The sequence below is a fragment of the Leucopleurus acutus genome (genome assembly GCF_964270905.1).
Source record: "Leucopleurus acutus genome assembly, chromosome: 8".
Classification (NCBI taxonomy): Eukaryota; Metazoa; Chordata; class Mammalia; order Artiodactyla; family Delphinidae; genus Leucopleurus; species Leucopleurus acutus.
The window spans coordinates 38,171,965-38,185,036 of NC_139151.1; the positions used below are offsets into that span (position 1 = coordinate 38,171,965).

Below are 13,072 nucleotides of genomic sequence, written 5' to 3' on the forward strand. Positions count from 1 at the left end.
CTGAAAAAGAGCCACCAGTGATGGAGCGCTGCCCTGAGCTGGGAATGCTGCTGGTGCTTTACTTACATGGTTCCTAACCCCCCTAAAACCCCATCCTACAGGGAGGACAGTGACTGGTTCAAGCTCAGTGAAGAGGAGGGAAGTAGCATTCACATCCCAGGTTTACTAGCAGCTCAACTCCATGTTCCTTTGAGATCCTGCAGCCTCCCGTTCATCTTGATAAAACAGGATGTGTAAAATATATGATAGTACTTATATGTGGAATGTAAAAAAATGATACAAAGGAACTTATTTACAAAACAGAAATAGACTCACAGACGTAGAAAACAAACTCATGGTTACCAAAGGGGAAGAGGGGAGGGATAAATTAGGAGTCTGGGATTAACAGATATACACTACTATATGTAAAATACATAAACAACAAGGACCTACTGTATAGCACAGGGAACTATATTCAATACTTGTAATAACCTGTAATGGAAAAGACTCTGAAAAAGAATCTATATATATGTATGTATAACTACCACTCTGAGACAGTGTTGCATGGGTTCTCATCCCTCTTCCCTCAGTGAATGTTTTGTGAGTTGATGATAAACTTGGAACATTCTCCAAGGGGAAGGGCTAGAAGTGTGCAAACTGAGAAAATGCTGTAATGAGACGTCTTCACTCTGCCCTGCAATGAGGAGTGTGTTTCTGAGGCAATTTCCATCTTTTCTGGTTACTCTTCTACAAGCAGCCATGAACAATAAGAAGGGGGCAGAGAGGCACTAAAGAAGTTCTGAATGTGGGACTCTTTGGCATGTAGTGTCTTTAGAAGGACAGTGTGTTGACTTGTTTTCTCTACAAAGATCCTGAATTTGCAGCGCTCTGGATTCTATATAAAACTTTATCTTTGGTTTCATTAAAAACATAGCTATTTTATTGACTTAAGTGGTCACATTTCTCAGAGTCCAGACTTTATGGAAAAAAGTTATGGGACAAAGTTTCCAGATAGATCTAACATGCCTTCCCCAACACCTTCCACCAAAAAAATAATAAAATAAAATAAAATAAAAAATCACACTTTATTCTGAAGGAATAAAAATGGAAGTTCCTAAAAATTATACAGGAAGTATCATTTACATGGGACATTGAGTCAAGGTGGGGCTTAGAATTGTACCCCAGGAGGCTCAGCACCACCTGGAATCCATCACAAAGCTTCACACACACCTTCACGTTTGGTTTACATGGATGACAACATTGTTTCAGTTCTCAGAGCTTCTCATTCCTTGACTTCAGGGTTCAGAAGAAAGTGATCACTCAAGCAAAACTCTAGGGGAACCATTAAACTGCTTGTGAATTGGATATGAAGATATTTACCACAGCCTTCTTCTTACCATTGCTTTACTGCTCGGTTGTTAGAAGGGTCCAGCTTCTCAAGTACTGAGATCATCCAACAAGCTACTATTTGAACACCTGTAATGTACCCAGAATTGTGGTTAGTACTAAAAGGAGCCAGTCAAGTATAAGACACAGTGCCCAAGCTCAAAGACCTTAAAATCTAGCTGGGCAAATCTAATTACTATATGGACATAAAACAATACCTCGCAATACAGGGAAGCACTACGGAGAAGCTCTGAACCCTACAAGGGCTAGATAAGAAGTAGGAGCTTTTTGATGTCTTCAGCAAAAGCCTTATAACTCCACCTAGTTTGTTTGGGGGCAGGAGAGCCAGGGAAGAATCACTCTTACTTTCAAGTACTGTGATGAGCTGGAATTTGCTCTTTCAGGATCCCAAACATTTTTACTTCAAGAATCAAATTGAGTCATAAATTATTGGGGGAGTTGATCTCTTTCTCATATTACCTATTCTGAACCCTATCTCTAATCAGCCATGAGTAAAATGGCCTGAGGAAAGCTTACAGAGGATGGGACCAAGATATTCCCTTAAGTATCTAAGCAGCGGTAAATTTGGTTCTCGTGTTTATTTCTTTTTGAGAAAGACAGAAATCTTCTTGAGGAAAAAAAATGTGACCTATGGACTGAATTGTTACCTTTGTGTGGCATATTCCCTGTTTCTAGGGCAGCACAGGAGACAAAGAATGCATTTATTTGTGGAAAGGGATGGGGGCAGGGAAAGAAACAGAAACCAGAGGATTGTGCAATAATGGCGTTCTTAAATCCCTCCAGGAAGTTTGTGTTTCTAGTCCTTTGGAAGAGTAAAGCACAGCTGTTGAAAAAGGAGAGTTTACCAGGGGACTGCAGCCCTGATGCCACTGTGTATTGGATTTTCCTTGTCCATATGCTTCTCGGCACCTCCATTTGCAGTCCTTGGGGCAGGCAGGCCACTGTGTCTGGGCCCTGCCCTGAGCAGGCCTACCCCTTCCCCCAGTAGAGACCGCAGGCCTCAAATAGCACGGAGGTGTTCAAGGAGAAGAGTCAGAACAAGGATGAGAGTAAAAGGAAACAGTCTGCTGGGTCTCAGCGAAGGGAAATACACTGATTCCTGTGTCATATGCAAGCCAGACGAGACTTGCTGTGTTGAAATCCTTCCCAAAAGAAGCCCTTTTCTTGGATGGCTAGTGAAAGGGTGATATTGTATGCATAATCTCACAAATTAAACATAAGAATTTTGGGGAGCAGGTTTATTGTACAAAACAAAATGTGCCTCTCAGTCCATCTAGAAAAAGTATAAATATTGAAATGTAGCACTCATTTGAAGCCTTTACATGCTGCCATGAGCTTAGTCATCTGCATTTCTCTCATGCCAGGGATCATTGCACAGAACCTCTCTGGATGCTCAATAAATCTTTTTGAATGACCAAGTGACCCTTTGTCTCTTCCCTTTCTTCTGTTGGAGCCTCGAGAGTGATGTCCTGAGCTTTCACCATCAACCTCCAACCAATGATGTCACCATCCTCTCCTGCCATCCATCTCTATGAGTCCTGAATGCCCTTACCCTTGCCCTGTGCATGCCATACGTCTTCATTCTGTTATTCTTCTATCTTGGCTCTCTGTGTCCACTGTGTTGAGAACAGTGTTGGCACGTGGCAAATTGAAGGCCAAAGGAAAGCCAGCAGTGTAGTAAGTGATTCAGAAGGAGGCCTTTGGAACCAGACTCGGGTTGCCAGCCTGCCTCTATATCATGCACTATGCAATCTTAAAGTCAGAAGCTGCAATTTCTTCACGTGAAAATGAAGATCAGGATACATGTTCAGAGAGCTGTGAGAAGATTAAATGGGACTCTACACAACTCTTGTTTTAAGAGCACCTGTCTTAAATTAAGTATTCAATACATAGTAGTTCTGAAGTGAGAGCCTTTGGGGGACCTCTTGCTTTTGAGGGCCCCTTCTTCCTTATAAAAACTTTTAAAATTATATTTTATGACTGTGTTGACATCAAGATAAATATATTACTATATATATTAAAACATTTCCTCAACCTAAAAGTTCAATTTTTCTTCCATCCTAAATTAAATTATATTTTCATGGGCCCCTAAGACTACTGTAGGCCCTGGGCACTGTGCCTATCCAGCCTAATGGATAAGTCAGCCCTGGTGAGAGATTTGTTCTGGAGATTCTTTCCTCTACCCTTTCAATGTTATTAACTGCTTTCTGGAAACTGTTTGTCCCCTCTGGCTTTCAGGGTATACCCTGCCCTTATACTTCTACCTGCCCCCATCCCGTCTTCCCCAGCCACCTGGAAGGTCTACACTGTGGAGCTCCCAACTTCCCTAAACCAGCTGCCATCTTTCTTGATGTAAACCTATGTCTTCATTCCTCTGACTGAGTCTCATTCCCTTAGTCTCATTCCTGGCCTGGTAAGGTGGCATTGAATTTTCTGATAAACTATTTCTCACTGAGGTATTCATGATATGACTCTCTGTGTTCTCTCTCTCCTTCTAGAATACAGTATTTCCATTTTGTCACAGAAATTTTTGAGACTCTATACCACAATTCAAAGCCATATATCCGATGGAGACATTTTAGTCCAGCAAAGAAAATACTTCAGAGCAAAGATTGAACTTTGAGAATCACTGAGATTGTATTGTGCCTCTACTTTTGTGCATTCATTGGGCCTTGGTGACATAACTTTGATTAGAAGCTTCTACAAGGCAGGACATAGACTATCCCCAAAATTCTCTTGGTAACTATCATGCCTGATGAAGTCCTAATGGAATCTCTCTAACCATGGGGATGTCTTCCATGTGTCACTGAGAAGGACTTCTGTTTCCCACCTTAAGTCATCCATCCAGCTATGCTTGGTGATGACTTTACACCGTGATACATATGCCCATAAAACAATTCTCACTCCCTCATTGTCTATTATTTTCTGGGTTCAGGCAGGAAAGTGTTCTCAGAGATAATCCTATTTATAAAGGAGGGAACTGTGGTCCACGGAAGAAAAATAACTTCCTGAAATAGCAAAGCAAGTAATGCCAGAATCAGGACTAGATCCTGGGCCAGCTTCCTCAATACCTGTGTGTGGGCACCAGTTGTTTATCTCTGTCAGGGCCTGGGGTACCATTTACTCCCCAGCACAGGCTCAGCAGTGGGAATCCTTGGTTTGGTGCCGGGCTCTATTGCTTAGTGTTTGTGTGACCTTGAAGAGTTCCTCAGTCTCCCAACCTCAATTTTCTCATCGCTAAAAGGGAGGGGAGAGGGTAGAAATAGTATCAACCTTATAGAGTTGTTGTTGCGAGGATTCTTAGAGTTGTTCTGTGAGAATTAGATGCGACTATCCATACAAAAAGCTTAGCACGATGGCTAGCACCCAAGCCCTCAATAAATGACTTTGTTGTTACTACTATTATTATTACTACTACTACTACTACTGCTACCACCACCGCTAATTCTATTACTCCATCTCCAACCCTGGTGGCTTAGAGAAAGTCCTGGAGCTGCTTCCCAGAGTATGTACTGAACTGCCCAGGGAGTGGCCTGAGCGGTAGAGAATCTGGCAGAACAGGTTTTTTCAAAGCAGTGGAAAATAAATCAAAGGCAATAACCCAAACCTGGAAAAAGAATGTTTTCCTTTGTTTTTTCTTTACCAGTTGTAGAAAAAACCTTCAAAATGTAACATGCTGAAATAAATCAGCGTGGCCTCTCTTAAGGTAACACGGCTGACCCTCTTTGGTCTGTGCTCTTCCTGACCGCCTGTGGACAGACGGTAACCACTTTCAGTTTGTGCCAAATGCAGTGATGGCTGACAGTGTTCTGTGATGATGTTGGCCTATATCAGTGAATAGACAAGATTAGGAGTCAGGGAAACATGGAGAGACAGCAAAGATGAGGGGAACAAAAGCTTCACAGCCAGGTACAAAGGGTACCCTACCCCTTGCTGCAAACTGCTCATCACCAAATGTTAAATCTCATGGGATTTAGTTAGGGCTCTTGGTTGAAAGTAACAGAAGCTCAACTCACATTAGCTTAAGCAACAAGGAGACTTTATTGTAAAGATTCCATAGTGTATCAAGGAAAACAACGAGAGAGGCAGAGCTGGCCTAAGATTGAAATCAGGCCTTCAAATGCTATCAAAATTTGTGTCCTTCCTCTCTGCTTCATTTCCTCTCTTTCCACAGACTTACTTCCTCTATGGCTGTGGTTGGCTTAGTGGAACAACACTTCACAAGTTTTATAAATGACTGTGCAGCTACCCAAAGAGAGCCTCGTCTCACTTTCTCCGATTTCAGAATTCTCATGGAAGGAATGATTGGCCCAGCTTGGGTCAGGTTCCTTTTTCTGATTGCCCATTAGCAATGGTAAAAGGTAAACATTGGTTACACCAGCATGGTACATCGACCATAACTATACACACTTGTAAGGGGGCAAACCCACAGGTAATGGATTACTGAAACAGGTATCGAGGAACTACATGACAAGAAACATACCGTTCACATTCAGCCCTAGATTGCATCCCCTCCATTCCCTGATTCCTCATCATGTGATGAGAGATCCAGGATATCTCTGTGCTCACTACCCCCTCCCTCTTCGTGCAAGGCAGACCCTAGCCCTGAACAAGGTGACTCCAGCATCATATAGTGGAAGTGACACAGGCTTTAGAACTATGCAGACCTTGAGTTAAAGCCCAGGTCTACCACTTATACTGGGCAAGTTATTTAGCCTCCCTGAGCCTTGGTTTCCTTATCTATAAAGTAACGCATATCTAATGGATATTGTAAAGACTTTGTCTTTGTTGTAAAGACTAAGGAAAATAAAATAACCATATTTAAAGTACTTGGCATATAATAGGTGCTCAGTTACGTTAATTTCATTTTCTAATTAGGTTACCTAGAAATCTTCAGGAGGGTGGGGGAGTGATGGTAAGAGAAAAGGGAGGACAGGAGAAGTGATAGAATTTTATATCTGGGAAGTGTCCTTCTGCCTCAGTAATTTGCAATTATCTTGAGCGAACATTAAATAATTGAAGTGGGTCAGCTGCACTGGGAAAGCCACCCTTTGCTGGATATAGCCTCTCACTTTAGAGGCAAAGCAACAAGGATCTCAAGATCAGTGGTGCATGTTTTATGTTTCTTATTAATTTACTGGTGTGACTGTATGGTCCTTAAATCTCTCTATATAATGTCTGAAGTTAATAGAATACAGTCTTATCACTGAGTGAGTGATTGAAGTACTTTAATATTTTGTTGTTACTGTTGCTGTTTAGAGAGATGCTCCTCTTTGAGAAGGTAGTAAGCCATATTTTTTTATAAACTAAACCTTATTGAGTTCTTACTTCAGTAAGCCCTGTGCTAAACATTTACATGTCTCATGTCTTCCTATGAGTTAAGTGCTGTCGTCCCCATTTTCCAGGTAAGGAAATTGAGGCTCAGATAAGTCCAGAGCCAGGACCACTTAGCACTCAGTGACAGATTGGAATTTGAGCGCCGCTTAGCCAGTTCCAGAGCCTGAGTTCTTAACCACTATGTGGTACTCCCTCTCTACACCTTGGTTTTGGCTAAGAGATTTTGAGACGGGCCAGATAAAAAATGAATCCCCCGGAAAATCTGTGCTTAGAGTGGCTCATTTGATAAATGATGACCTCATAACTTCTGCGCAGCCACCCAGTATTGCTACAGGGGCTCAAATGCAAAGCTGCAGAATCATAGGAAGAAAAATAGTTAAACAACAGAGAGGCTACCTCCTTCGACACGACAACTATTCTGATTACTTACTTAGAGGATAAGAGTGATGATGGGTTGAATCTGTGAAAAAGAAACTGGAAATTGGGTCCCAGCTTTAGACTCTACAGTGTTTCCCATCTTGGTCCAAATTGTATTCAGTCCAGTGGCCTGTGGCCGTGTGGGTTATGTGTGCGTGCATGTGGAATAGTTTGGCCTGTTCCAGAAAACAACACCACTTTGGTGATTAATCATAAGCATTATCAATAACTCCCCATGACATGTGAAGGATTCTTCAACCATCGGCCAACATACCAATCATGGGAACCTCTATGACCTGTCACCCCTCACTGACCTGCTCCTCCAGAAACATTTTGCTCTGTTTGTGCTACTGTAAGTTTCATTATATTCCAAACTGGGCTTCATTTGTGCCTCCTCCTATGTGTAAATGGAAAAAACATTCAAATATTCTGTCTCTTTTGACTAAACGCATCTTGAAAAATATCTCATGTTTTGTTTTCTTATTCCCCCTCTGTCTTTCAGCTCCAGGGTTCCTTGAAAAGAAAACAGATAGTTAATCTGTCCCCTGCCAACAGCAAGAGGCCTAATGGCTTTGTCGACAACTCATTCCTTGATATCAAAAGAATCCGTGTTGGGGAAAACCTCACTGCAGGACAAGGGGGCCTCCAAGTAAATAATGGACAGAGTCATATGATGTCAGGGACCTTGCCCATGAGCCAAGCACCCCTGAGAAAGACTGCCACGCTGCCAGCCCACACACATTCTCCTGGAAATGGTATGTTCAACATGGGCTTAAAGGAAGTGAAGAAGGAACCGGGAGAGACTCTCTCTTGCAGCAAGCACGTGGACGGTCAAGTGACCCAGGAGAATATTTTTTCTAACAGGTACGGAGATGACCCCGGAGAGCAGCTGATGGATCCCGAGCTGCAGGAACTGTTCAATGAACTGACCAATATATCTGTGCCTCCCATGAGTGACCTTGAGCTTGAGAACATGATCAACGCCACCATAAAGCAGGACGACCCGTTTAACATCGACTTGGGTCAGCAAAGCCAGAGGAGCACTCCCCGGCCATCCTTGCCCATGGAGAAGACGGTGATCAAAAGTGAATACTCACCTGGCCTGACCCAGGGCCCCTCGGGCTCTCCTCAGCTGAGGCCCTCATCCGCCGGCCCTGCGTTCTCCATGGCCACCTCGGCCCTCTCCGCTTCCTCCCCGATCCCTTCGGTCCCTCAGAGCCAGGCTCAGCCCCAGACGGCCTCAGGAGCAAGCCGGGCCCTGCCGAGCTGGCAGGAAGTATCCCACGCCCAGCAGCTCAAACAGATCGCCGCTAATCGTCAGCAGCACGTCCGAATGCAGCAGCACCAGCCGACCAGCTGGCCAGGCTTGCCCTCTTCGGCGGGGCCCTCCCCAGGTCCATTTGGGCAGGAGAAAATCCCCAGCCCTTCTTTTGGCCAGCAGCCATTCAGCCCCCAGAGCTCCCCCATGCCGGGGGTCGTGGGCGGTGGCAGCCAGTCGAAGGTCATGGCGAACTACATGTACAAGGCCAGCCCCTCGGCCCAGGGAGGGCCTCTGGACGTGCTCCTGCAGCAGAAGCCTCAGGATCTTAGTCGGAGTTTTATGAACAACCCACACACAGCCATGGAGCCCCGACATGGCAGCACCAAGCCTTTGTTTCATTTTAACTCAGATCAAGCCAACCAGCAGATGCCTTCCGTTTTGCCTCCCCAGAGCAAGCCTCCTCTCCTGCATTATACCCAGCCGCAGCCACAGCCGCAGCAGAGCGCGATTTCAGCTCAGCCGCAGCAGCAGCAGCAGCCACAGCAGCCGCAGCCACCGCCGCAGCCGCAGGCACAGCCGCAGCCGCAGCCGCAGCAGCAGCAGCCACAGCAGCAGCCAGCAGCTCAGCCCACCCAACCCCTCTCGAGCCAACCTTTGCTGAGGTCGCCGTTACCACTTCAGCAAAAGATCCTGCTGCAGAAGATGCAGAGTCAGCCCATCACAGGACTGGGGTACCAAGTCTCCCCACAACACAGACAGGTAAGGGCTGTGCTCCTCCCAACGCAGAGTACCCAGACACCATTCAGCTTGGTCCTGTTGCTTTGGTTACCATTATGTTTGCACTGGGACAGAATCAAGACCACAAAGACAGCAGTGGTGCTGACAGATGCCTCGGAAGACCTCATGAAGGTTCACTTGAGGCATCTGGAGGCAAGAACATCTTTCTTGTAGAGCATCACTGTCATTGGGGTCTGTTGTGATCAAAGACTCTTGCTTATTAAGAGTGTTGCCTTAGAATCCATGCCTTTAGTGACAAGTCCAGTTGCCAGTTAATTTGTTCAGTCAATAAATCAGTCATTAAGTCGGCATGCATGCCCTGAGTACCTACCGCATGCATGATGTTGTGATTGTGCTGAGTATTGAAATAAGGCCAGACATGATCTTAAGAGTGTTTAATGACAAACCTCCACCCACACCAACCAACTGAAACGTCTAAACGCCCAACCCATCATAATGGATCCTGCTGTGATTCCATGCTGGTGCGTGAAGGTTGAGTATCCACCTTGAATAAGACATGTTCTCTGTCTGCAAGTACAGTCTGGAGAGGTCGACAGGCTTTAAAAACTATCATTTTAATACTGAGTGGAAAGGATAAGGACATGGAGCACAAAGCTTGGGTATCTACCGAGCAAGGGGAAATCAGGAAAGGCTGCCGGAGAAGGTAATGTGTGAATTAAGTGTTAAAGCATGAACTTGTCATGACTACCAACAGAAAAAAATCTGTGGTTACCTTATATCCTGTGGTTAACATAAAGCAGAGGTTTTATTCTGCCCCAAACAGGAATCATATGAAGAGATAGCCCTGTGTCTCCAGAACACACACTGGTGAATCAGTGCCAATCCCCAGGGAACTTGCAAGGAAAAATTCTTCCTGGAATAAGTGAGGGAAGGCAGGCAGGAAGGCTGAATGTTGCTTTGTGCATGTAACTTGACAGATCTGCGTTAGCGTCCAAGCACAAAGACAGCACGTTACCTGTCAAAACAATGTGTCGGGACAGTATGACGGCACAGAGCCTGGTTCCAATCACATTCCTAGAGTAGTTTGTATGGCTACTGCCCAGAAAAGAATGCCACCAGCACCACAGACTGTGGCCAAGCTAACCTTTGCCTTAGATATATGCCAGGAGAAAACTAGACTCAACTAGGATTCAAGAGCTGTGTCCCAAGTAAACTTTCAGCTCTTAACCACTTACGAAGTGTGTTTTTCTAAATCGTAGATTATGAAGAATGGACTTGGAGTAGAGTCATGTGTATATTACAAAGTTCCATTTTTAGCATGGGTAATTTGGGGATCGTTTAAAAGCAAACAGTATTGTGGAACTACTTTCTAATATTCTGTGTAGCCACTTTGCTGTGGGTGAATCTGGGTTTAAATTCTAACTCTGACATTCTAGCTGTGTGACCTCCAGCGAATCAGTGAGCCTCTCTAAGACTCAGTTTCCTCACCTGTAAATGAGGATGATAGGATTTTGGGAGAGTAAGTGATGTATCTCTCAGGCGGGGGTCTAGAATAAAGTTGGCTGTTATTGTGATTATCATGGAAAGGGCCATACATGATATCAGAATATTTTTCAACATGCATTACTTTTATGTAGGAAGCCCGTTGGAGTAAGTCTCAAATTTTTTCATAAGCAGTACTAGAGGAATAAAAGAAAACAATCTTTAATGCTGTCCAGCAATATGGTGAGTGGGTAGCGATTTACCTTTCCTGGGCCCGGACTTCTGACCATAAAAATGACCATAAATAATGAGATATTAGTAGAAGTTAGCATTTATTGAGTATTTACTCTGTAACTGGCATGACCTCTTCCTCCCTTGATTGTGGTATCTCATTTTACCCATATAAACTAATTACAATTATTCTCATTTTATAGGTGAGGCAAATGAGGCACAGAGAAGTTAAAATGACTTTTCCAAAGTTACACAGATAATAAGTAGCAGAGCCAGGATTCTGATGGTCTCCTTTGAAGGTTGTACTTTCAGACTTGAGGCTATACTGCTTACAAGAAGGATTTGCTGGGAAATGAATGGCCATTTGTAGATCATTGTGAAATTCTCAAAAGAAATATTTCTTATAATATCGAGCCATATTTACATAATCTACATAGTAAATTAAGTTTTGGGAGGAGAGAGAAAGTCTCAAATCTCTAATCACCTGTTAAAGAAAAGAATCAAAAAATATCTGTGTGTCACTTGACCTTCCTGAGAGTGAGTATTATGAAGCTTAACCAAAATAAGCAATTTACAATAGGAAATATAGCCTTTGGTACCCCATCAGCCCTTCTTTGGGAGCCTTCCTGCCACCTCCAACATCCTCTGTCTTGTTTCCACCTCTGTTGCTCATATCAACAACTGTCCACCATACTTCTGACCCCTTAGTCCCCATGCCAGCTTCCAGGACCCAAGCACACCAGTGGGTGCTAATGACCAAATCCACAAACATCTTCCAGTGCCTTAGATATTTTTTTTACTTTTCCCAGTGTGTATGACACTTACGATGCCAAGATAATTTTCATCTTTTCAAGAAGGTCCTCAAAAAGTGATAGAAACGGTGGTGACATGTCCAGCTAAAGGCCTCTTCTATACAGACAGGCAATGGCTACTCAATCAAAGCCTTATCCCAACCTTGTCAATTGAACTATATTGTCAATTCCGGCTCAACAATTCCATGAAGTATGACTCTGAAGTGTTCTGTGTCTGAGTTGTGAGCAAGTGTATCAGAGCTTTGTAGTCAAATAAGTGTTACCCTCTTGAAAGCATTCACCTTTGAAGGGGTTGGACGCATTCTAATAATGGTGCTATTGTTCAATACAGTTGCAGAGTTTTTCTCTAGGGATTGTCTTCAGAGCTTTTAGCACATTGAGTGGATTGTTATCAATGCAGTAATATTCATCTTGTTGGGGTTATTTTTGAAAACAGTCAAGCAGAGTAATGCTGCTTTGGGTCAAAAAAACAAAGAATAACTATGATGGGATAGAACTGCATTTCAAGTTTGGTTTGCGAACTTTCCCTGAAGGCAATAAAGAAAGTAAATGAGTTGCTTCCCAAGATGATAATTTTGAGAAGTAATTTTCATTTGGGTGTACATATTTCTAGGTTCTTCCATTTTTATTGTCTCATCCGGTATATTGCTAAGTATTCTAAACTCAGAGAGAGTAGTTTTAACTCTGCCATTCATAGTAGACAGTACAAATCTGTGTTCTCATCTCAGATTAGCCAAATCACTGATACTCATGACCAAAGCCATAAGAGGGAAGGAAATTAAGCAATTCTTAAGTTTATCAACTAAAGCATCCTGAACGAAAACAGTAGTCACAAATTTTTTTTCTGCTTGTCATACTCACTTTATGTCAAACACAGCAAGATTTACTAGTGGGACATGTTAATTGGGACAGTCTAGCCTTGGGAATGGTGGAAATCTTGGTTCTCTGCTACAAAATGATAGATTGAATTTGTTGATCAGTTGTTTAGAATTTACCCAGTAGACTGTGCAAAGATAGCCTTCTCTTCACCTTTCAGAACTCTGAACCCAGATAGGGCTGCATGCTCAGGCAGAGACTGAAATTGGGGGAATTCATATGTCCCTCTCCCTTTATTGGGTACCTGCCCGCCTCTGCTCTCCTAGATGTGAATGGCACCCGAGAGATAGATGCAGCATAATCGAATTGTTGGAGACATCTTTATTGTTCCATGCCTGGAGTAGTTTTAAATAATCCCTTCTCTGGAGACTGAGAGAACAAATGGTATTTGATGTTTCACAAAATGTCTTCAGCAACTCTGTCTTGCTAGTGTTTGGGGCTTGGCAAATGGAAATACCTCCTGGCTATAATTTTCGTCTTTTTCCGATTGGAAGGTTATGGGAGAGGGCAGGAGAGGGATGTAATGCATGCA

The 13,072-nt window shown here is 43.5% G+C and overlaps 1 protein-coding gene across 2 annotated transcripts in view; it reads left to right on the top strand.

Annotated features, from left to right (window-relative positions):
• The window catches only part of MAML2 (mastermind like transcriptional coactivator 2), a gene marked incomplete at both ends in the record, with an annotated part of 357,427 nt that overhangs the window by 231,311 nt on the left and 113,044 nt on the right, over nucleotides 1-13,072 (top strand). For both annotated transcript variants that reach the window (XM_082844841.1, XM_082844842.1), the window contains one exon: nucleotides 7,643-9,160. In XM_082844841.1, the coding sequence (XP_082700967.1) occupies nucleotides 7,643-9,160 (1,518 nt within the window). The remainder of the gene's footprint in view (nucleotides 1-7,642; nucleotides 9,161-13,072) is intronic.